This window comes from Bos mutus, chromosome 1 (genome assembly GCF_027580195.1).
Source record: "Bos mutus isolate GX-2022 chromosome 1, NWIPB_WYAK_1.1, whole genome shotgun sequence".
NCBI lineage: Eukaryota > Metazoa > Chordata > Mammalia > Artiodactyla > Bovidae > Bos > Bos mutus.
Window position 1 is genome coordinate 134,330,789 of NC_091617.1, and position 23,302 is coordinate 134,354,090.

General features: G+C 50.6%; 1 protein-coding gene across 1 annotated transcript in view; it reads right to left on the bottom strand.

Annotated features, from left to right (window-relative positions):
• Positions 1-6,005: 6,005 nt before the first annotated feature.
• The window catches only part of RAB6B (RAB6B, member RAS oncogene family), a 56,118-nt gene continuing 38,821 nt past the window's right edge, over positions 6,006-23,302 (bottom strand). The window contains exons 3-8 of the mRNA XM_070376091.1: positions 14,636-14,689; positions 14,333-14,438; positions 12,742-12,853; positions 11,713-11,806; positions 8,806-8,872; positions 6,006-7,298 (exon numbers count right to left, since the gene is read on the bottom strand). Coding sequence (XP_070232192.1) covers positions 7,234-7,298; positions 8,806-8,872; positions 11,713-11,806; positions 12,742-12,853; positions 14,333-14,438; positions 14,636-14,689 — 498 coding nt within the window. The 3' untranslated portion in view covers positions 6,006-7,233. The remainder of the gene's footprint in view (positions 7,299-8,805; positions 8,873-11,712; positions 11,807-12,741; positions 12,854-14,332; positions 14,439-14,635; positions 14,690-23,302) is intronic.

The following is a 23,302-nucleotide window of genomic DNA, read 5'->3' on the forward strand; positions in this document are numbered from 1 at the left end:
CCTCCTGGAGTATCGCATATGCCTTCAGTGTGCTTTGTTACGTTCTCTGGGCCACGGGCCATGTTTGTTTATTTTATTTTACGGTGCCAGGTCTTAGTTGTGGCACGCTGGGTCTTTAGTTGTGGCATGCAAACTCTTAGTTGCAGCACGTGGCATCTAATTCCATGATCAGGGATCAAACCCGAGCCCCTTGCATTGGAAGCACGGACCGAGTCTTAGCCACTGGACTGCCAGGGACGTCTCAGGCCCTGTTTAGTTTTACTCTCAGGGTGAAGTAAGCAGGCAGGTTACATAGTCCTTCTGGGCGCACTCATTCTGCCTCCTAACTCTGCCACAGATATCCCATTGTTGTGGGTCTGGGCCACCGTGACTCGTCCTTGGGAGCTTGGGTTATCAATGGGAGGTCAAATTATCTTCCTGTGGCCCTGAAGCCATTCAGCCAAAGTAGGCCCATTTCTTCTTGGGCTGGGAGCCAAGTATGGCTAGAGTGGAAAGAGGGCTGTCAGGTCACAGGGCCAGCAGACTCAGCCTGACTGTGTGTCACAGATGGGAACATGGCAGTGTCTGAGCCACTGCATGTTGGAGGCAGAGACTGCTCTCTGGGCCTTTGCCTCCTGATGGGAAAGAACCTGTGCTCTGCGAGTGCAGAGGTGCAGATTGCAGTGCAGTGTGCACTGACTGCCCTGGTAAACACCACCCACTTCCAGAATGGAGTCTCTAGTGGTACAGAGCACACCTGCAGATCGAGGCTGCCCGTTCATTCCAGCTCTTTAAACACTTTACAGACATTCTGGGGCCTTCGTAGCCCCTCTCCTGCCTGTTTGCTGGAGTTTAATTTCTGATCAGCGTTAACTGCTGTTGCTGGGGACTACCTGGGGTCTGCCCTTAGATTTCCCCATGCTGTCTCAGTGCTCCTTCTGTGAGGAAAAGGCACTTGGCTGTGTTCTGTTGGTTTGAGATCATTTCAGCCAGAATATTGTGCTTTTTCTTTTTTTTAAAGGTTTGAATTTAGAATGAAATCAAGGCTTCAATTGGTTTATGCCCGTTCTCACCTAAAGGTGTATTAGCAGCAGTTACAATGCTTACCTCTTCCATTCCAGCCCTTTGAGTACTTAAAGAAAGGTGGTTACCTCACCTGACTTTTGCACAAGAAAGTAGTTCCACTTCCTTTTTCAACTATGAAATCCTGACCTGTTGACTACTCACACGAGCTGTGTATGGCGTTCAGAAAATGCCAAAATTCATTCGGAAAATGACAAGCACTGTGCCCAAATCTGGGAATTCTAAGTGTGACATACTTCCTGCTTTTGTGGGCATACAGTCACATTCTCAGGTGAAGAAATAGCCCCTGCTTTCCCCTCTCATTAGCACAGGCTCCATCTTGGCTGAACCAACCTGTCCGCAACCCCCTCCCCTGCCCCCGGCCATCCCTCCCACCATGCTGCATGCCCAGGCTGAGCTGCCTCAGTACCATCCTCACTTTGGCCCTTGTCTGGCTGCACCGCCCATGCAGCCCCAGCATGGCCTCAGTGCCTCCTGGGATCCTAGCGTTCCCCACCCTCACCCCATATGTGAGACACTTGGTGTTCTTTTGACTTCAGATATTTTTGTTTCAACTGAAATATGCTTTTTTTAAAAGAAAAATTGGGGGTTATCGTAGGATTATCAAAGCTCCTTTCTGCACCCTTGGTCACTGGGTGACCAAAACACAGCTACAGTGATAGAGGAGACGACCTCAAGCAACATACCTTGATGGCTTGCAGGCGCTGCAGGTAGGACATTCACAACTCCAGTTTTAACACTCAGTCTGGGAAGCCCCAGCATGCTTCCTTCACCTGCTGGATGTTGTGCGTGTAAGCAGGATGCTCAGGGAGACAACCCACTCCCTTTCCTGTCTGTAGTCACATTGCCCTGAATACCAGTCTTGGGGAAAAGCTGTCTGGAACAGCATTCCTCTAGCTTTGGTCTGGTCCGTACAGGCATGTGCACTTGGGCTCTCAGGCCTCAGCCCCTCGACTTGCCTGGTAACGCCTCCACCTCACAGTTTACACCTGGCACCCAGGGAAGTTAGGCTCAGTGGGCAGGGAATCTTAACTGCCTACCCCTCCTAATCAGAGATGGCTTCCTTGAGGTGGCAGATTGGAGGGTGTTCCAGAAACCTTTAGAACCTTTAAAGGAGAAAGACAGTGAAGTTGAACTTGATGAAGAAAACCTGGTGGTCTTGGCTTTCCCTACGGCCCCAGGATTCCCAGCATTCCCAGTCCAGGGCAGTGGTGGGTCGGATCTTGGCCTCTGTGTTCTCTTTGGGTTGGTCCCCTGGCCTTCAGGGCCCCTTTTAGTCTGGAGGTGCTGAGACCTGAAGGGCTGTCTTAGGGATGTTCTCTAATTGGTGTGAGATGCTGCTGGAGGGCGTACGAGGTAGCTTCATGTCATCTGAAAGGTGATTGTGGTTCATCTTAAATTCTTGCCTTTAAATACTTTCCAGAAATCATGGGAATAGAGATCCAGCCTCTATACCCACCCTTCCTAACCCTCAGCCATTGCAAGTGGAGAGCAGGGATGACAGGAGATAACACAGAGCCCTGAGTCTCTCAGTTCTGCCTGGAGTTTCCCTTTCCATCAGCCTTCAGGCAGAATGGAGATGAAAGTTCAGCGTGTCCTGCCTTTTCCCCTTCTGAGTTGAGAGCCCAGTGAGGAGCAGGAGGGAAAAGCAAAAGGTGGTGGTGAACACACCACCCAGACATGAGGAGGGTCTTCTTCATGGAGCATGCATTTAAAGAAATCTGTTTTTCCACACCCCTTCCACCAATATATAACCACACCGCTGAGAAACATGAAACAAGAGGCTTTGTGTTGAGAATTAGGACAGTTTATTGTTTGATCAACATGCTGAGTCTTCCACATTTTACACAGTTTTATGTAAAGTCAATGTGGCCATTTAAGCCTGCTGAGCCAGTGAGATGGGAATGCCATCCTCTGTGCTCCTCATGGCCAATCACTTCCATGGGGCCGGGTGAGGAGGAAGGTGACACACACCTTGTGATACACGCTGGCCGTCAGCCTATGGAGATTTCCCACTAGAAGGCGGCTTCCAATCCCACTGCAAGGATAAACCACACCCCACCATGAGCATCAGCAGGGGCGCGGTCAGGGGGTTGTCTGGTGTCCAGGGAGTTTATGCATTGAGAGCTCAAGGTTTTGGATCACTGAAATAGTTTATTTCAAACAAAAAATCCAAAGGGTGCCCTGGTGTGACAATCAGAGTGGACTTGGGGCTGGCCCTTCTTTGCAATGGAGGAACCTGAAATGTCCTCAGATACACCGGTCTGAGGAGCACACGTGCCCTGTAGCCCTGTGTGCCAGTGCACAGTCACATTTGTTACACACATGTCAGCGACAGATGAGTGAAAACACCTTGATTCTGACTGCTTGCAGTTCACTGGGTAATCATAAGCGAGTCACCCTTCTCGGACCTGGTTTTCCTGCATTTCCTGCAGGAAGGGTTGTGAGCCTTCCGCCTCACTCTGCTGTGGCCAGGGGACAATGTCTCACATTCTTGGGGGAGAGGTAGTTAGGAAACTGGTGCGCACTGGTTGATGCCCAGACACTTCAGCTCGGCTGCCCCTCGTGTGGCTCAGACACGCCTCACAGCCCTCAGCTACCTGTTCTCACATCCTGACACCCTCACCTGCCTTCTGCCACGTGGAGAAATGAGGCTTCTCTGCCTGCAGGACACCGAAGCCAGCGGTGCCATTCTTGTCACACCTGGTACTTGAGGGCAGGGGCTTCCAGCACTGCTGCCACCGGGGAAACGACAACATCACATCCAGTATGTGTCCACACTCTCGGCTACCACCATAGCAATCCTCGTTTCTGCTGCCTGAAACACTCAAACTGATCTGGCCATTGCTCCTCAGACCTGGGCCATCTCAGACCAACTGAGGATGCTGACAGGAAGAGTGCGGTGACAGTGACGGCAGGGAGGCCTCTGACCGAGTCAGCATGCTTGCTAACCTTGGACCACACGGCTGCAGCTCTAGCACCTGAGATGCCGAGACCACCCCTTCGCTCTGGCACGTCTGCATTCATAAACATGCTTTCTGCTTTCTCCACCATATGCTCGATTTTTCAGATGACCACAAAACAGGAGCTTTACTGACAGCATTTTTTCCTTTTTTTTTTTTTTTGAGATTCCTCAAAGTAATAGAGAGGGCCACAGAAGATGAGCCTGCTGTACTCCCAGGTCAAGGGTGCTCTGTAGAGAGACAGACTGAACCACGAGCTAAACTGAGATCATTTCCTAAAAGGGTCCCTCCTCTCTGCCTCGTGCTAGCCCACTTGGATCCAGCAATGATGGGATACTCTCACCAGGAATGCTGAGGAATTTCATGACATTCTCTTCAAGGGAACCTGATCATTTCATTATTGAACCTTAAGTCTGAGACAAGATCCTACCTACAAGCAAGAGGACAGTGATGTCACCTGCCCCCAATGGGAGCCAAGGAGCCAAAGCCCTTCTGTGCTGGAGGTCTGGCTGCCCTGACAGATCCAGGAAGAGGGGTGGAGATGAGGCCCAAGGAGGGCACTCATGGAACAATGTGGCACCACCAGGATAAGAGGATAAGGGGAGGCAGTTGCCCTCCCCACCTCCCCTCTCCTACAGGGCTGGGAGAGCTGGGCTCAGGAGAGAGGATGTCATGTATGTGTTGGGAAAGGAGGGCTCACGGAGGTCACATCAAGCCACATTGTATCTACTTCATCTCTTACTATTATTCTAGGCTGTGATGGGAAAAAAAACATGAGAAGGGGGCTGAGTTTCACCTTTTTAACAAAAATTTTAAAGAAAAAGTACTCTTTAGTACCAAGAAAATAAAAATCCACCATCCATTCACTGAGACCCAATGAGATCCCTGCAAATTGGGCTGCCCTAGGGGCCACAAGCAATGGCCCTCACTGCCAGCCAGGCTTGGTGCTGTCACCTGGACTCCTATGAATTCTCACGAGGTAAGTAAGCACTCTTCCAACAAGCACCACTTGGGGGTGTGCCATGGTGGGGGTACTGGCCCACATGGGCATGCACACTTGTGCATATAAGTACAGACAGAAACAGTGTGCATGTTCCCAGGGTCTATTTTTGCCTTTAGTTAACACATCTATGCATTGTTTTATTGATGGCAAGACAATCACAAGTTTTTGGACAATATTAAGTATTTCTTATTTCGACACATTGCAGTACTTTTGGATTTCCAAAACTGATATCACAATGCAAGTTCCAACTTGAGAGCAGGAAAAACAAGAATATACATCGAGCACACGTATCTTTGTGAGAATGTGTGTGGAAGGTGTATACACAAGTCTATCTCTATATATAATTATGTACACACATATAAAAACTCAACATGTGACATTGGAATTACGTTCGTACGTTGGTCTTTACCTTCTGGAAGAGGAGCTCAGTGGGAATTCTGCTTCCTCTTTGCTTCACCTGAAGATAAACTTCTCTCTAAAGATCAGCTCTGACACACAGTCCCCTTAGCTGAGTCTGTGACAGGCCCACTGGACACAGTATCAGTGAGTCCTGCCAGGTCCCTGCTGCACTTAGTAGCTGCCATTCTGGATTAGTTTCTGAGAAGTTCCAAACTCAACATAATAACTTGTTGGGATCCTGCTTGATGGTGGAATTTACTCCCTACCATACGCCAGATAGTCATTTAGCTCGTCTATGACAAGCCTAACAGCAGCCTGGAGGAAGAGCCAGGGTTCACTGATTTTGGCCAGAGTGGTACCCTCCGCCTGGCTCTGTGCAGACTCGGAGTTGGTGAGTCTGGATCTATTTGGAATGCTGGTCAAGTGGGCAGCATCACTTAGTGAAAGAGAGTTCTTTTCAAAGATTTACAGATAGGTCCTCAAGACTAAGTCCTTCTCAGAAATGAGTCAAAAATGGCCAGGACGGCTCTCCGGAAAGCCTTCTGGGGACCCCACCTCAGCTCTACCCTCAAGCGACCAGAGTGCTGCTACAATATCTGCAAAGGTCTGTGCACAAAAATGTCAACTCCCGGCACCAGGGAGACAGAAACACGTCAAGAGGTCAGCTTTTCCAAAACAGCACTCTGCAGTAGTAGCAACCAAGGATCAGCAAACGCATCTTCCTGGTGGCAGGTCTGCAGACCCTCCCTTCCCCCACCACAGACAGGCCAATCCTGTGTGCAACAGGCTCCAGATTCCCTGGCATCCAAGGAGGAGGGCTTCAGGGGCACACACTGAGGTTCCTTCTGCCTTTCCCTTAGCTTCAAACCAGACACGTTTGCTGATCGTTGGACGGCTTGGTTAAAACATTTTCATGACTACATATGGTGCCCCCAATCTATAAACTACACCTTGCCCAGCCCACAGTTGCCAACAGCACCCCGTCCTTCCTTCCTGCCCATGACCTCTTGCTCTGCCAGTCACTGGGTGGACCACAGAGCACAGACAGTTGCCTGTGGCAAGTGTCCTCCACCACCTTCAAGGCTTTTCAGGGAGGGGAAAGAGGCAGACGTGATTCCAGTGGGCCTGGCCTGGGCTCCCTGCAGTTCACAGGCCTTACTTCAGCTCAGGGCTGTGGCTCGTGTCCTACTCTGGCCACAGAAGGACGGAGTCAGAGCTGCCTCTTCAGAGCCTGTTTCCTTCCATCAGTGTTTCATTTAACTACAGAGGGCCTGTTTGGTGAGGCCTGGTTGGTCTGGGCCAGACAGCCTGGGGATTGGAGCCTAAATAAATTGCCCAGTTAATTGTTTAAATTTATTGGTCTGAGGGTGGGAGGAGGGCAGAGGTGATGAACCATTAAAAGAGGACAGGAAGGAGGAGGTGTGTGGAAAAGGTTCTCTGTAAGTTTACAAATATACAAAAACAAAAAGCACATCTTTCAAATAAAAATGACTACATTTTTATCTGGCAAAAAGTTGTATACACATGATTTAAATTTTTTTTTTAAATTTTAAGTTTTTGGCAATCTTAATAAAGTACAATATATTACAACCAAACCAAAAAATAGTTGTTTAAGTAACAGCTGTTAAGAGTGACATGATCCCTGATGCCCAGCCTCCCTCCCCACCCACCCGACTCCTAGAGACAGAGAGAAAAGAAAACTCCTCCCATCTGGATAAGCTCATCTCCCACCCCCCGTAGGAAGCTAACCAATAGGAAGCAACACAACAAGCGAGTAGTGTCAAAGGAAGCCGGGGTCAGGCTGCATTAGCAGGAGCAGCCGCCCTCGCTGGCCGGGGGCTCCTGGGGTTTGTCCAGCTTGATGTCAATCACTGCAGGAGCGGGGCTAAGGAAGATGACTGGCAGAGAAGCTCCCACCTGACTCCCGCCCCGGTACCCACTCAGCTGCCCTGCACAGCCCCTCTGTCCCTCCCCAAACACCCAGGGGCTTGCACTTCGCTTAGCCTGGGTGGGTAAGATGCAGGGTCGCCAGGTCCCGCCCTTCCTCCTCTTTCCGGACCGTCCCCCACAGCATTACCTCTGTCTACCAGAAGCAAAGCTTGTCCTGGGGCTGTGGGACCACTACCTAAACACAGGCTTGACAGACCCTTTCTCAAAAGCCTTCCTGGTGGGGAGCCTCGGCCTTGTTCCCTGTCAGCCGCACCCTGAAGTACACAGGAGGTGCAGAGCCTGCCGGCGGGTGTACAGCCCACCTCGCCAACCTCAGGGCTACCTGAGGTTGCTGTGCTCAGGTGGGCACAGCAACCTTGACCCCCTCACTTCAAGCTCCAGTTAGAGGGGGTCCTAGACTCTGAGCTTGCTGCTGTGAGAAGCCACACCCCTTCTCTAGCCCTTTCCATGGATGCCCTGGGGAGTGTGGGTTGGAGGAGCACCAATAGGAACTGCCAGAGTTGGGTGGAACAGTCCTTCTATGGGATCAGTTGCCTGCGTCCCAAAGAGGTTTTGTGGCCCCTATGTAAGGGCAATGGGAGAGGTGCTTCAGGAGTCAAGCAGTATAAAAAACTATGCTTCCCTAAAGACACCTTGCCTTTTCCCTCCTTACCACTTTTTTTGCCACTGGCCATGGCATATATTCTGAGTATGACCTTGTCCATGACTTTTCCTTATTTTTTTTTATTTTTATGGTCCCTAAACCTCAATATTCTTTTGTATATTTTTATCTTGTTTCATGTGTATGTAGTATTACATATACATAAACATACATTTTTTATAACATGGCAAAGTATAGATAAACTAGTAAAAAGACAAGAAACAACTGACTTCCTTTCCACTGGGCAAATCGGACCACCTGTCTGAGCCTCAGTTTCAGCCTCTGCGTGTGGCCCAAGGTAGAGTGGACTGGGTGAGTGGTGTGCAGACCCTGTCCCCGGGGCAGTGGGGAGGCGCCAGGCTGTGCCAGGCTGGGTTGAGGAGGCAGTTGTCTCATGCAGAGGAGGCTGAACCATGCTGAGATCATCTCTGAGTGTACCGAAGTGGAGATTCTGCTTGTCCACATGAAACACAAATCTGTGTTCACTAGAAAGAAGGGCACTCACTATTTCTCACTCCTTGCCCCACACTGTCACTCCACACACATCCCTCTGGCACCCCCACTCTGTTTTGGAAGCTTGTTTGGTTCAAGCTGGACGGGGTCTTGAAGACCTCGGAGTTCAGCCTCATTCCTGTACATATGAGGCTCCACAGCACAGCTGCCCATCAGGAAGGCTGGCCTGGGGACCAGGCAAGGGTTTGTCCACTGTTCTAACATATCATGTGATAAATCCATGAATAAATGAGTTCTGCAACATCTTTCACTCACTTGTCAAAGGAAAAGGATACTCCCTTCTTTGCTTTTCTCCTGGACATTCTCCATTCCAGGCAGAGCCGAGGCCACACGTCGGAAGAGCTAGGAAGAGGGGAGATGCAGCATGAGCCCCATCCTTCCTCCTCTGCTCCTGGCATGCCCACCTTCTGCCTCTTCTCACCCTCGCCTCAGGCTCTACTCCTGTCCTGTCCTGCTGACTGCCTCCTGGACAGCAGAGACTGCACCCTTGACGGAAGGGACTGCACCTAACTTCTCCCTCCCACCCCCTAGCACCCCTGACGGCACTGGGCCCCAGCAGGCCTCTCACCCAGGCAGGCTGGCCTCGGGGTCTCGGGGGCTGAGTGTGGGTCATGGTGATGGCCAGGGATCCACCCCCGGGCAGAAAATGATCTAGGCCCTGGAAAGCTTCTGTCCCACTGGCCATCTGGGGGCCAGGTGTGGGGAAGTGGCTTTCAAGTGCCCTTATGACAATGACCCTCTCTTCAGGGAGTCTTGCGAGTCCACAGCATCGAGGCAGCTGGCTTCTAGGAGCCAGGGCCACAGTCAGAGTGGAGGAGACTTTTCAGAGGGAATAAGGACATGGGAGTGTGTGATATTGTGGGTTTGCTTGGGCGTGGGCGAGTGTGACTGTGTGTCCTGTGTGTAGAGGAGTGTGTGTGGTGTGGATGTGGATGTGCGGCATCTGTGTGTGTGTGTGGGGGGGTGCGTGTGTGCGACATGTATGTGCACATGCGGGGTTTCTGTGCCTGTGTGTTTGTAAGTGTGCATGGAGAGCTGTGTGGTGTGTGTCTGCGTGCATGTGCTCACTGGGGCAGGGGTCAACAGGGTGTCAGGGGTGCTGGCAGGACCTACGGTGATGGAACCTAGGGGGATGACAGCAAGTACAAGACAGAAGATTCTGAATGCTCTTCCCATCTGTTGACAAACACCAACTGCAGGAACTAGGTGAGCTCTGGCCTTAAGACGTCACTGCCTGAGCTCTCTGAAGACAGGGTGAGGCTCATTCATGGTCTCATGGCAGAGCCCAGTCACATGGGACCACCCAGGCTGGGTGACAGGACCCAACGTGGTGAGGGTGAGGGCCCAAGTCGGGAAGACGCTGGTGGGTGGGGTGCAGAGAGGGGTAGGAGGGGTGCAGAAGTCCAGTCAGTCACTTGCCAAGCCTTCCTCCATGATGCCCCAGGCAGCCCCACTCCACCTGTCTGGCTGTCAAAATAGTCACAGCCTCTGTCAGTGGCCAAGTTGTCAGTCAAACAGAAGCTCTAAGGGTCACATGGGGGCCTCTGAGGGCAGACAGGCTCACATTCAGAGTCCAGGAGCCTGCACTGCACGGAGACTCCTCTGAACCACCCAGGGTTGAACTGACTATACACAACTCTTGCTCAGACCATTGCCTGGCTTCCAGAATGTTATGGAAAGGGGGCATCAGCATCTCTGTCCACTGGGGGCAGAGGCCACCTGCCCTCTGGACCACTGACCTCTGCTTCCCCGCCCTCCAGGCCTTTCCATCAGGACCGCGCAGAGCCACAACCTGGTGTCTCCTGTAGGCCTCCAGGGACAGGGGAGGCTGGTAAGGGGGTGTGAGTGAACAGAGCAATGCTGAGGCCCTCCAGCTGGGGCGGGGGCATCCCCTGGGTCTGGGAGCTCATTCTGTCCCTTCCCGCTCCTCTGCCACTTCCCACTGGCACAACACTGCCCAGGCCGGGTAAACCTTCAAACCCTCACTGCGTGTGGCCAGCTGCTGCATGGCAGCTTGTCTAGTGCTCTTGGACACTGCTGGGGGTGCCCGGGCAGAAGTGACCCCAGCAAGGCCCCAGCGCCCCTCCAGCCCCACCTGTGCCCATGCCAGTCCCCTGCCCAGGCAGCCCCCTCGTCATCAGCTATCCAAGTCCTCTTTTCCTTGAAGACACGGGATCCTCACCTTTTTTGAACCCAAAACTCCTTTGGCAGGCTACTGAAGGTTATGGCCTCCTTTCAAGCATGTGAAATGAATGGTCAACTGTCCATAGAATTCTCCAGGCACGAATACTGGAGTGGGTGGCCATTCCCTTCTCCAGGGGATCTTCCCAACCCAGGGATTGAACCTGGGTCTCCTGCATTGCAGGCAGATTCTTTACCATCTGAGCCACCAGGAAAGCCCAAGTTTTATGTAAAGGAAACTATGTAGTATTGAAATAAATTTCTAAACTCTTTAAAGATACAGACTCTTGACACAGCAACACCTGTGCTTCCTCAGGAATGTGTTAAAGAGCCGGAGCTGGCAGAGGACCCCCTGAGATACTGAGGGGTAAACGCTCAAGAGACGAGACACCAATAAAGCCAGGGGAGCTACTAACACACGGAGTCCTGTTGCTACGCTCGTGGCCACAGAAAATGCTGCCAATCTCTCAGGGGGTGGTGCAGAGACAGGTGCAGTTGTTTCCACCCAAGTCCACTGACCTGCTGAAGGCCATCTGTGAGAAGCCTCTTGCTCTGAGGCTCAGCCCTAACCCCAGCCCTTCTACGGCTCCTCTGAGGAGTCTGACTCTGCAGGCCCCCCTCCTGTGAGCTCTAACCTCACTGAGGGTGGGCTCTTTTCCCCAAGTCTACCTGGCCCAACACAGCCCCAGGTGCTTGCCAAGCACAATGCAGGAACCCCAAAATGCTGAGTGGATGGACTCTCCTGCATGCCCATCCCAAGTGAGGGAACAGGTAGGAAAGTGCTGCTTCTTGGCTGCCTAGAAGCTGGGGGCTGGACAGCCACGGCAGCTTAGGGGCCACGGGGCTGGCTGCTGGGTGCAGCTGATCCCATAGCCCCCGATACCCTGAGGGCAAGCAGTTAGCTCTGGAGGGACTCACTCCCCATCGGGTGGGCCACCTGGTCACTAGCCCCTGGCACCAGAAGCCCAGTGTGGGCCCCTGGTCAAGGCGGCACCTCCCACCTGCTTCACGTTGTAGCCAGTCTTCGCACTGGTCTCGATGAACATGACGCTCAGTTCTTTGGCACGCTGCTCGCCCTCCTCTATGGTTATCTGCCTGGAGGGGAGATGAGGGGAACCAGTTTTCAGTAGAGAAGGAGCCCCCAGTTGGGGTGGAGGGAGCGGCCTCAGATGATGAAGGCACTTCAGTTGGCCTGAGACCAGGGCTGAACTGCAGGGTTCCCTCAGGGCACATGAGGTGCAGAGCAGAGCAGGAAGCCAGCATCCCCACTCCACTCCTTGGCAGTACTGTCCAGTCCAGGAGCTGGCCCTGTGGCTGGTGGGCTGCTGGCCCCTACCCACTTTTCCCAGGATCACCACTGCCAGAGCACACATTTGTCACACTCCGCCAGCTACAGACCACCTCTCTGGGTGGTACCACCAGCCCCATTTGCCAAATGAGCACATTGAGGTCAAAAGTAATGGCCCCAAGGTCATCTACTGCAAAGAAGCTGGGCTTTGAGCTCTGTTTTCTTCACTTCAAGGACAAGATTTTAATGAAGCAGCTTCTCATTCAGAATACTCCCTAAATGGTCAGAGTGCATTTCAGGAGGCCCTCAGTCCATGATTGGTTGCTTTATCTGCCCCAGGAGATACGGAAAGGGTGCCGAGGTGAGCCCTATTCCTGGAGGGCAGCCTCTTTAGGGACAGTGTCACACCCAGACATAGAGCTGGACCAGGAAACTCTGTGTGTTCACGCCTGGGGACCAGGCCCTTCACACTCACTCCAGCATCAGCACAGGCGTTTCCCGGGGCAGGACCAGTGGGAGCCCGAGGGCCACTGTGTCCATGACTGAGCTGAGGCCAGGCCCAGACCATGCATTGCTGGGCTGGCCAGGAACATGTGAGCTTTCAAAGCCTTTGGGGCCCCAACGGGGCCCTTCCCAGATGCAGGGGGCCAGGTCAGACAGGGCACTCACCACCTACAAGTCCCAGGACACCCCATCCAGGAGGTGTTGCAGAGGAGGGCGGGGGGTGGCCCAGACCACCTACCTCTTGTCGGCCAGGTCCGTCTTGTTGCCCACCAGCATGATGATCACATCACTGCCCCTCTCTGTCCTGACATCATCAATCCACTTAGAGGTCTGCTGGAAGGAGTTGAGATCTGGAGGTGGAAAGCAGGGATAAAGCTTGGCATGAGAGGTGGCCCTGTGGGAGAGGGGAAGGGTGGGTGGGGAGGGCGTGCACCCTCAGATACCTGGGCAGGGTAGCTGGGAGCACAGACCAGCAGGCCTGGACCTAACGTCTGGGTGTATTTGTGGAACTGTGCTGCGGGCCCCCGAAACCCCTCACATTGCTGAGCCACTCAGTGGGGGGAGGTCATGGCACCTGAAAGACCACTGGGTCATGATTCGCTCCATGAACTAGTGGTTTTTGGGCCCATCTGAGAGTCAGATCTGACTTTGCAGCTCAGAGCAGAGTGAGGTATGAGTGCAGTGGGCTTGGCTGAGCTGGAAACACTGTGATGCTGTGTGTGGGAGAGACCATGGCAGCCCTGGGGCAGGAGGGCCCTGCAGGGTGGCCTCCCACTGACAGGAGCTCACAGGGGTTTCCGAACAGTACCCACAGGCCCTGCAAGTAAGGGGAGTGCGAAGTGGGCCCAGGAGCAGACAAAAGCCAGGAGAGGCCAGTGTTTTCAGGGCAGTCCCCTCCTCAGTCAGAAGCTGAGACAGGCTCCCAGAGGAACAGCCATAGTGTGATGCCCACCACTCAGCAACCTGCAGGCCCAAGGGGAGGCGAAGCTCCCTGTCCTGGGAACCTGGGCTTCCCACAGGCATCAGGGGCCCAGGCCTCCTCAGGGCCCTGCTTCCATGCTCTCAGGTGTGCAAGGAGCATGTGGTCAGGGAGACGGTGGGAGTAGGAGGTGGGGAGGGCTAGAGGCAGCAGGCTGGGGCATCCTCTCACCATAAGCTTGACTGCTGCCCAAGGGTTTGCGAGGTGTGTGCCATGACACCTGCCTGGGGAGTGGGGCTCTGCACCGGGCCCTAGCCCTCACCCCCAGCACACAAGTCTCCCTCAGAGTTGTGTGTCTCTCTCTAGAACAGCTGATTTGGTCAGAAGAGCCACAGGGCATGAGATGAACAGCCCACCCACGGCCCCCAGGGACCCACTGGGCCTCCCCTCCCAGAGAGCCCTGTAAGGAGCTGGGGTGCTGCTAATAGAACCACGGTTGCCAGGCCAAGGCTGGTCCACGGACCAGCATCTTTTCACACCTGCACGTGTACACACACACACCATACGAAGAAGTTGCTCCCTAGGGGTCTTTCTGACAGCCAGGGCCCAGGATGGTGCTGAGGGGCAGGAGAAGGGCCAGCCCTGTGAGCATCTGCTCTGCTCCACACACAGGCCTCTGCTCTGAACAGGGCCATCCTGGTCCAGTATGCCGTGGCTGGTGCAGGATGGGGGAAGGCTCAAAAGCAACTCACTCTCCACTCTGAACACCTGCCTCTCTGCAGTCAGAGGACAAGCACACACACGTGTATATGCACACACACACACACACGCTGCACCCTGGCTGGGGCCGCATCTGGCCTCTGGAGCCCTGTGAGCTGTCCCCTGCCCAACACCCAGGCCCCATACTCACTTGTGATGTCGTACACCACCACGGCCACGGTGGAGTCCCGGATATAGCTGGGGATCAGGCTGCGGAACCTCTCCTGGCCGGCTGTGTCCCAGAGCTGCAGTCGCACCTGTCGCAGGGTGGGCAGGAGGTTCAGGGCATGGTGAGGTCCTCAGGGTGGGAGCGGGGGGCTGGGGGGAAGTTCTGCGGTGCTGGCACTGCCAGCTCTGGGCAGGTATGGGCTCTTAGGGGTGCCCAATACAGGCCCCAGGTGATAGGTCCCAGGGAGCCCTCCCTGTCCTCCCAGGTCTCCAGTCAGGCACTCACCGTACGATCCTCCAAGTACATGGTTTTTGACAAGAAGTCAATCCCAATAGTTGCCTGTTAGAGAAGAGGATAGAACAGTCAAAACTGAAAGGTCTCAGGCAGGAGGGCAAAAGCTGAGTCATCCAGGCAGGGACACAGCCAGCAAAAGGGGTCGTCACCCAGGCCAAGCCTTGGGTGGGTTCTATTTTGCTGTCCCACACCCCAACTCAACAGTGAATCCTCTCGTCCCTCTCAGAGGAAATGAGATAAATAAGGATGAGGACAGGTTGTTTTTTAAGAGAGTGACACATTCTTTGGAGAGGAAGAGAAAAGTGCTTCAGAAAAAGGATAAGAGAACAGGGGAGGAAGCTTGCTTGGGAACAAGGCCACTGGATCTCCTGCCCAACTCAGGTGGGGGCCTGGAGGAGCAGGAGCTGCGTGGTCTCCCTGTCCCAGCCTGCTTGTGCCCTGACCACCTCCTTGCCTCCCAGCCTCCCCTGCAAAAGCCTCTCTCCTCAGACCTGGACTTCAGGTGCCTGGCTTGGGCTCACTGCTGCCCAGGTGGGTGGGGGTGGAACGGGAGCAGGGCAGCTTGCCGGCATGGGGACAGAGAGCAGCTGGCTTCCCACAGGAGCATCACATCCAGCCACAGCAGCATCTTGCTGGGAAACCCCACTGGCTCTTTTCTACCCAAACCAACACACTGGAAGTCAACTGTCTGTGTCACGCCTGTGCTTCCACTCTCCTAGCATCAGGTGAGGCCACTGGACCAGAGGGAAGGACCCAGCACTCAACTGCTGTATGGCCTGAAACAGGCCACCCAAGCTTTACGGGCCTCACCAGCACTCAGTGTTTGTGACAGGAGCCAAGATGCTGTCAACGTGGAACAGTCACCGCCACGCAATTAATAACAAGGAAGACTCAGACAGCGTGAATGTCGGGGCACCGGTGAAGTACAGTGTGGTCCACCCATATGATGAAAGCTTGGCATTCATTAAAAATCACGTTCTTGAAAAGTATTTAAGGATTTCAGGAAACAGTCATTAAGTAAAAGAAAGCAGATTACAAAACATCAGCTTGATTAACTGAAGGAGAGATATAAGCATTTTTCTTGTTTTCCTAGATGCGGAAGTGAAGGCACGACACACTAAGGCCTTAACAGTAGCAGAGTCCAAGTACTGACGCTATGGGTGACTTCTGTTTGTTTGTTTCCTTCATTATACTTGTCTCCATTTTCTACAATGAACATATAATAGTTCTAAAAGCAAAATTTAAAGTATTGTTTTAAAAATATAAGGTTTAAAAAAATAAGCTTAGTTGAATGGAAAATTGACTTCTGGCTACAAAAACCACAACCAAAGAAACCCAAGGAAATAGAAAAGCCCAGGTCTGCAGGCCCCCAGCTGACTGCAAGCAGGTGTGTGTATACCTCCGACTCCCTCCCATTTCACAAAGGAGTTAAGGTGACTGTGTCCTCCTGGGAGCTTGCTTTAGTGCAAAGACAGGGAGTGTCAAGGAATCACACAATCCTAGAACATTCATGCTAAACAAATACCTTAGACACAACTCAGTCCTCTACTCTGGAGACCAGGAAAGTTAAAGCCCATGCCTACTGTGACTCTGCCAACCAATGGCAGAGGTAAGAGGATCGGCGTAAAATCTTGGCATCACTTGGGCACTTTCAACCCCAGCTTTGTACACCTTTCCAGCATGGTGTAGCTGCTGGCGAATGTGGAATTGATGAGCTGCTTGTGGAATGAGCTTTGTTCCTTAACAGCTACATTAGGTCCGTTTTATTAGTATATGTTAGAGCAATGATCCTTGTCTGCTGATGCCCACAAAGAGAAATGGACAGAGCAGTTGGACATCCCTCAACTCCAGTGCTCAGTGGGCTCCCCAGCGCCTGCCAAGCTCCTTCCATAAAGTGACCCTTGAGCTAAAAACCAGGTTCATGACTTCAAGATTGGTGACAGGGACCGGTGGCTGTCCCCAACATGAAGTCTCCCTTTATACAGTATTAGGGCTCCAAACATAAAAATGAACTCATAGCTGCAGCTGGGTGGCTAAGTTCTGGTCAATGGGATATGAAGGTGACACGTGTACCTTCTGAGATGGGTCCCTCATGGGGAGGCGGGATGGACCCATAGCTGCCCCTTGCCCTTTCCCGCTGCTTGGAATAAAGACAGGTGATAATAAGTCATACTGGCCCATTTAGATGAGAGTGACAGAGTAGTGATGACTGGTGAACAAGACAGAGGAAGCCTGAGTTCCTGCCCTGTAGAGCTTGTCTCTGCAGCCTGAGACTCTTAGACTATTGTGTGACAGAGAACTGAACTATCTTGCCTAAGCCACAGTTATTTGGGGTTTCTTTTTAACATGCCTTAGCTCTGACCTAACGAATAGAGCAAAGAACCACAGAGAAACATGCCCCTAAAAGGTTGGCAGCATGGATGGTGATGGTGATGGTGATGTTCCTGATGATAATGTAACAACGATACCATTTCAGCTCATATGTGCTTCCATGGAGGACAGAGAAGTCACCAGATGACACGACAAGGATTGTGCCATGTGGGTCAGGCCCTAGTAAGCCTGATCAATGGCCTCCATAATCATAAAAGCCATCTACTGAACACTCACATACTTTACTACCCCTAACAACAGTCTGACCAAGTCAGCAGTAATGATGAGTCAGGCTAAAAGGACCAACTTCCTACCTCTCTGGCTGTCTCCCACCTTTAGTCCCACTTTCATGCTTCTTTTCATATCAGAGAAATATCTGGTTCCTTAACTGCCCACTCTCTTAGACCTCTTCTGGCCACACTTTCCACCCAACCAGGCTGCGGAGCCACTGCAACAAGACCTTCCTGCAACCTGGTGCCAAAGCACGTGTCCTTGGACACAGCTGAGCCATCAGCTCTGCTCAAAAACATCTCCCTAAATTCTGCTTCTGATGATGATTAAATAGCTTGTTTTAAACTAACCCACCCAAGCTGCTGCTGCTGCTGCTAAGTCGCTTCAGTCGTGTCCAACTCTGTGCGACCCCATAGACGGCAGCCCACCCGGCTCCCCCGTCCCTGGACTTCTCCAGGCAAGAACACTGGAGTGGGTTGCCATTTCTTTCTCCAATGCATGAAAGTGAAAAGTGAAAGTGAAGTTGCTCAGTCGTGTCCGACTCTCAGCGACCCCATGGACTGCAGCCTACCAGGCTCCTCCACCCATGGGATTTTCCAGGCAAGAGTACTGGAGTGGGGTGCCATTCATTGCCTTTTCTGAACCCACCCAAGACAACTATTATAAACCCTGGACAAGTACAAGAAATAATTTGCAATCACTGAAAATTCAGTGACCAAAACAGGCAGACAAATAGAGGGGTTATAATCTCTAAAGGAAACAAAGAAAACAAAGTGAGATCCTATGCTTAACCAGTTTTTCCCCTGAGGTAGCTTTCTAGTCCTACCAAGTTAGAAGGACTTGGTAACACCTCAGGCTTTTCATTAGAACCCCAGAAGGGTCAGCTTTAGGAGAAAGGACATCATCTCAGAAATAAGGGTTGTATCAGAGGACTAAGGGAAAAACAAAGAGAGACCTATCTTATAAAAAACTTTAAACGTGGTAAGTGAACCCTTCAAAAAAAATTAGTTGCACATAATTTAATGCCCTGCTGCTACTGCTAATTTAATGCCCTACTGAAATAAAATTCAATACTTTTCAGAGGAAGGTAATAGAATTCAAGAATCTAAAACTTATTATTCACAATGTCCACTACACTATGAGAAAGGATTAGACATGAAGAAGCAGGAGATTTAAGCCAATAATTGAAGGTTAAAAAAAAACCAATAGAAACATATCCAGATGACCCAGACATTAGATTAACAGACAAGGACTTTAAAATAATTATTATAAATGTGCTAAAAATGGAGAGGAAAAAGATGAATATAATGGGTGAATTTCAAGACATATAGAGAGACTAAAATAAAACCCAGAAATCTTTTTAAAAAAATATTTATTTATTTGGCTGCCCCAGGTCTGAGCTGTGGCCTGTAGGATCTTTTAGTTGTGGCATATGGGATCCAGTTCCCTGACCCAGGAATTGAATCCAGGCCCCTGCACTGGGAATATGGAGTCTTAGCCACTGGACCACCAGGGAAGTCCCCAAATCCATAAATCTTAACACACACAAAAAAACACAATACCTGAAATAAAAATCCCCTGGGTGTGAATAATAGCAGCTAGGACACTTCAGAGGAAAGGGCAGTAAACTTGAAGACAGGTCAAAAGAAATTGTTCAAATTGAAGCACAGATTTTAAAAAGATAAATTAAAAATGAATAGAAGTTCAAGCACAATATAAGACCTGATAAATATATATGCATATGCACTTGGGGTTTCAGAAAGAGTAAAGGCAAAAACAAAACAAAAAAGGCATCGTAGCCAGATACTTTTTCAATTTGACTAGAAACATCAGCACACCACTTCAAGAAGTTCAGTGAACCTAAAACAGGATACAGACAAAGAAAATCACACCCATCCAAGTCGTAGTCAAATTGCTAAAAACTAAAGAGAAAGAGAAAGAGAAAACCTTGACAGCAGCTAGGAAACAATGACAGGAATGACGGTTGATTTCCCTTCAGAAACAATTGAAGGCAGAAGACAATGGAACAACATCTTTAAAATTCTAAAAGAAACAACCACCACCATCCCTATCATGTCAGCCCAGAATTTTGCAGCTAGTGAAGATTTCCTTCAACAGTGAGGGCAAAACAGAAACATTTTCAGATAAGGGAAAGCTGTGATGACTTGTCACCAGTGAGAAGGGAAATTTTACAGATGGAAGTTCGGATCTTTAAAGAAGGAATCTAGGAGCACCAGAAAAGGTAAGTCTGTGGGTAAATATAAACACAAGTGACTTGTCCTTGACCACCTCCTACTTCTATCCATATTAGCAATAATTCACAACATCCTCCCCTCTGCTTTGCCCCATTTCATCTTCAGTGAGACTTACTCTCAGAAGATGGCCTCAAATCTTACTTTACATTAGGTACAAACCACTTCATCCCTTGCTTTTCCCCCTCTTATATAATAATAATAATTACTGTTGTCATAATGACTAAACATCTGAGTGCTTATCATGTGCCAGGCATTGTCCTAAGTGCTTTATATGTATTAATTAACTTATGTTAACTTGTTATGAGTTATATTCTTTAGTACTTGTACATTTCTGCTGAGAAAACTGAGTAAAGTTGATCCCTTAACAATGTGGGGGTTAGATTTCCACACAGTGGAAAACCTGCATATAACTCATAGTTGGCCCTTGGTATATGTACTTCGATTCCTCTGTTCAACCAACAGCAGATGGTGAAATTCTGTAGTATTTAATACTGAAAGCAATTGCATAAGAGTGCACCAGCCCAGTTCAAACTCATATTATTCAAGGGTTAACTGCATTTGAGGCATTAAATTCTTTGCCCAGCATCAACAGCTGGAAATGGGAGAACCAGGATTCAAAGGTATTTGCAAAGATGTCTGTGTGTGTCCACCTGTATTCCCATCCCTCCAGGTGCTGAGCATTTGCTCCTTCTATCAAAGCAAGCCTCTCCCTGGGTTCTCTTGGCTCTGGCCCTCTCAGCCATCAAGGATCTTTTCTCTGTCGGCAACCTTTCATTCTCTACTCACTCTTTCCTTTCATCCAAGAAACATTCTTAAAATTCTTGCATCTTTAAAAAAAAATCGGTCCCTATCACTAAGTGGCTCTCTAGCTTTCTGCCAATCTCTCACCTCCATTCCATTGGTATGCTTCTTGGGAAAGGGCCCCAAACCAGCTATCCCCACCTCTTCTCCTCCCACCCACTGCTCAGTCAAGGTGGTCTGGTTCCTGCCCCTCTGCCCACTGAGGCTGCTCTGGCTGTGGTCGCCATGGCCATTCATCTCCAAATTGTAAGGACACTCTATAGGCCAGACTCTACTAGTAATAGATGAACTTGACCCAGTGGAATAGTCCTCTTCTTTGACATTCTGGCTTCCTTTGCTTTCATGACATGACTCATTTCTGGCTCTCCCTGCCTCTCTAACGGCTGTTCCTCATTGGCCTCTTACAGGATCCTCTTCATTAAAACACCGGCATTCCCAACTGTTTTGTGTTGGGTACCTCATTTACATCCCAGTCTACATCCCAGGCCTCACCTCTGTCCTGAGCCCCAGATCCAGGTAGCCTATCACATACTGAACATGTCCATCCATGTGTCTTCTAGACCCCTCACTAAACTAGCCCACTCTCCCCTCCTGGCTTACTTCTACTTTCCCCATCTCCATGTAAGGCACCTCTACCTCTGTAGGTGCCCAAGCCTCCGGAAGCCCTCCTGAGTTCTTCCCTTGTTCTCAAATCTTCTCCCTTATTCTCACAGTCCACTCCCTCACAGTAGAGAATCACTGAGCTGACACTTTGCCTCCAGAGTGTTTTCAACTGCCCGTTTCTCTCCATTCCCACCATCACTGCCCCAGTTCATTCCCACAACCTCTTTTACCTGAATAGCTGCACAGCTTCTTAACTCATCTCTCTGCCCCCAGGTGCTCCCCTGGATAATTTTTTAAATTTATTTATTTATTTTTGGCTATTCTGGGTCTTCATGGCTACATGCAGGCTTTTGCTAGCTGTGGCGAGTGGGGGCTACACTGCAGTTGCAGTGTGAGGGCTTCTCACCGTGGCATCTTCTCTTGTGGCAGAGCACGGGCTCTGGGTGCACAGGCTTCAGTAGTTGTGGCTTGTGGTCTCTAAAGTATCTGTGGTGCACGGGTTTAGCTGTTCTACAGCATGTGGACCAGGGATCAAACCCATGTCCCCTGCATTGGCAGGCAGACTCCTAACCACTGGACCACCAGGGAAGTCCCTCTCCTGGATAATTAATCTTTCATGTAGCACCAGCGTTATCTTCCTAAAACATAAATCTTACCATATGACTCCCCCTACTGCCTCCAGGAAACCGCACAAACGCTTGAGCTTGGCCTGCACAGGGTCTGCTCCTAGCTTCCCCTCTTTGATCTCATTCCCCGCTTGCCCAGCTTGTACTTTACACTTGAGCAATAAGACTGTGGTCAGGACTCTTACACACATGTCATTTTGTGTTTCTGTACATTTGCTAATGCTGTTCCCTGCCTTTTCTAATGCTCTTTCACAAGGTTAAAACTTATTCAGAGATCAAGATCCACTCCTTTGCAAGTCATTTTCCAAGCCCTCAAGTTGGCCTCAGGGCCCCTCTTCTAACAGTTTCTCTACTAAACTGGAAAGATCTCACGTTGGTCAGTTTCTCCCACTGGCCAGTGATTTGGTAATTCTCAACATGTAGTCCATGGACCACTTGCCTCAGAATCACATCAGAAGCTTGTTAAATATGCAGGTTGCTGAATCCAGCCCAGACAGATAGAATCATAATCTCTGGGATGTCAGTCTAGGAATCAGAATTCCAGACAAGCCCTTGGATAACTCATTTGAGGAATAAAGTTTGCAAATAGCTGTGCAGACTCTGAGCTCCTGCTATAATTGGTCTGAGGAGGCTATGGTACCCAGAAGGAGGGGCAGATTCCCTGCCCGAGGTGAGAGACAAGGAGATGCCCATGCCTGCAGAAGAAGGGACTAATCATGGATGAAGAAACCAAGGCTCACTTAGGCTTGAGGTCGTCCAGGTGGGGTGGTAGAGGCAGGGTTAGGGCCCAGGTTTCCCTGACTGCAAAGGAAGGAATGATGCTAAAGCTGAAATTCCAGTACTTTGGCCACCTCATGTGAAGAGTTGACTCATTGGAAAAGACTTGATGCTGGGAGAGATTGGGGGCAGGAGGAGAAGGGGACGACAGAGGATGAGATGGCTGGATGGCATCACTGACTCGATGGACGTGAGTCTGAGTGAACTCCGGGAGTTGGTGATGGACAGGGAGGCCTGGCGTGCTGTGATTCCATGGGGTCGCAAAGAGTCGGACACGACTGAGCGACTGATCTGATCTGATCTGAAAGCCCCTCCTCCTGACACTTGATCTGTATTCCCTCTGCTTCCTGAAGTCCCTTCATTTCTGAAGCTCTCATTGAGTGTGTGTGTGGCAGTCACACCCTGTCTGGCTCCTTAGTGTCAAAATCTGTGGTCACTGGCCATAGCTAGGCAGAGTCCACCTAAGAGGAAGTTCATTTGCATTTCAACAACAAGAAAAGCCAGCTAAGGGCAGAACAGAAACAAGAACTTTTAAGATGGCCTTGATTACCAGAAATTTTCTAGCTCCTCAGCATCATTTATTTTTCCAGACACAAGGCACAAGCAGCTGGCCCTACACTACTGCCAGCTCTAGCCCATCACTCCCAGACAGGCCAGATCTACAGGGGGAAGGCAGTAATGGTCTTCCCTGGGCAGCTCCTTTCTGGCATATGGTATAAGCAAGCAGGTAAGACTCATTCACTTATTACTCTTGAGTGCTTACTATGTGTGATTCACAGACCAAAATAGACTCTGGTCCCTGTGTATAAGGAGCTGTTCACTCTCCTGGAATGCTCTTCCACATGGTTAACACCTATTCAGGGTTCAGGCTTCAGCCTTGAATTTCCAAACTTGTGGAGGAGCTAAGATGAGCACACAGAACTAATCAGAACACAGATTAGACAAGATGGGAGGGGCTATTGTAATTGAGGGGCACCAAGAGGAGGGGGCTTCCC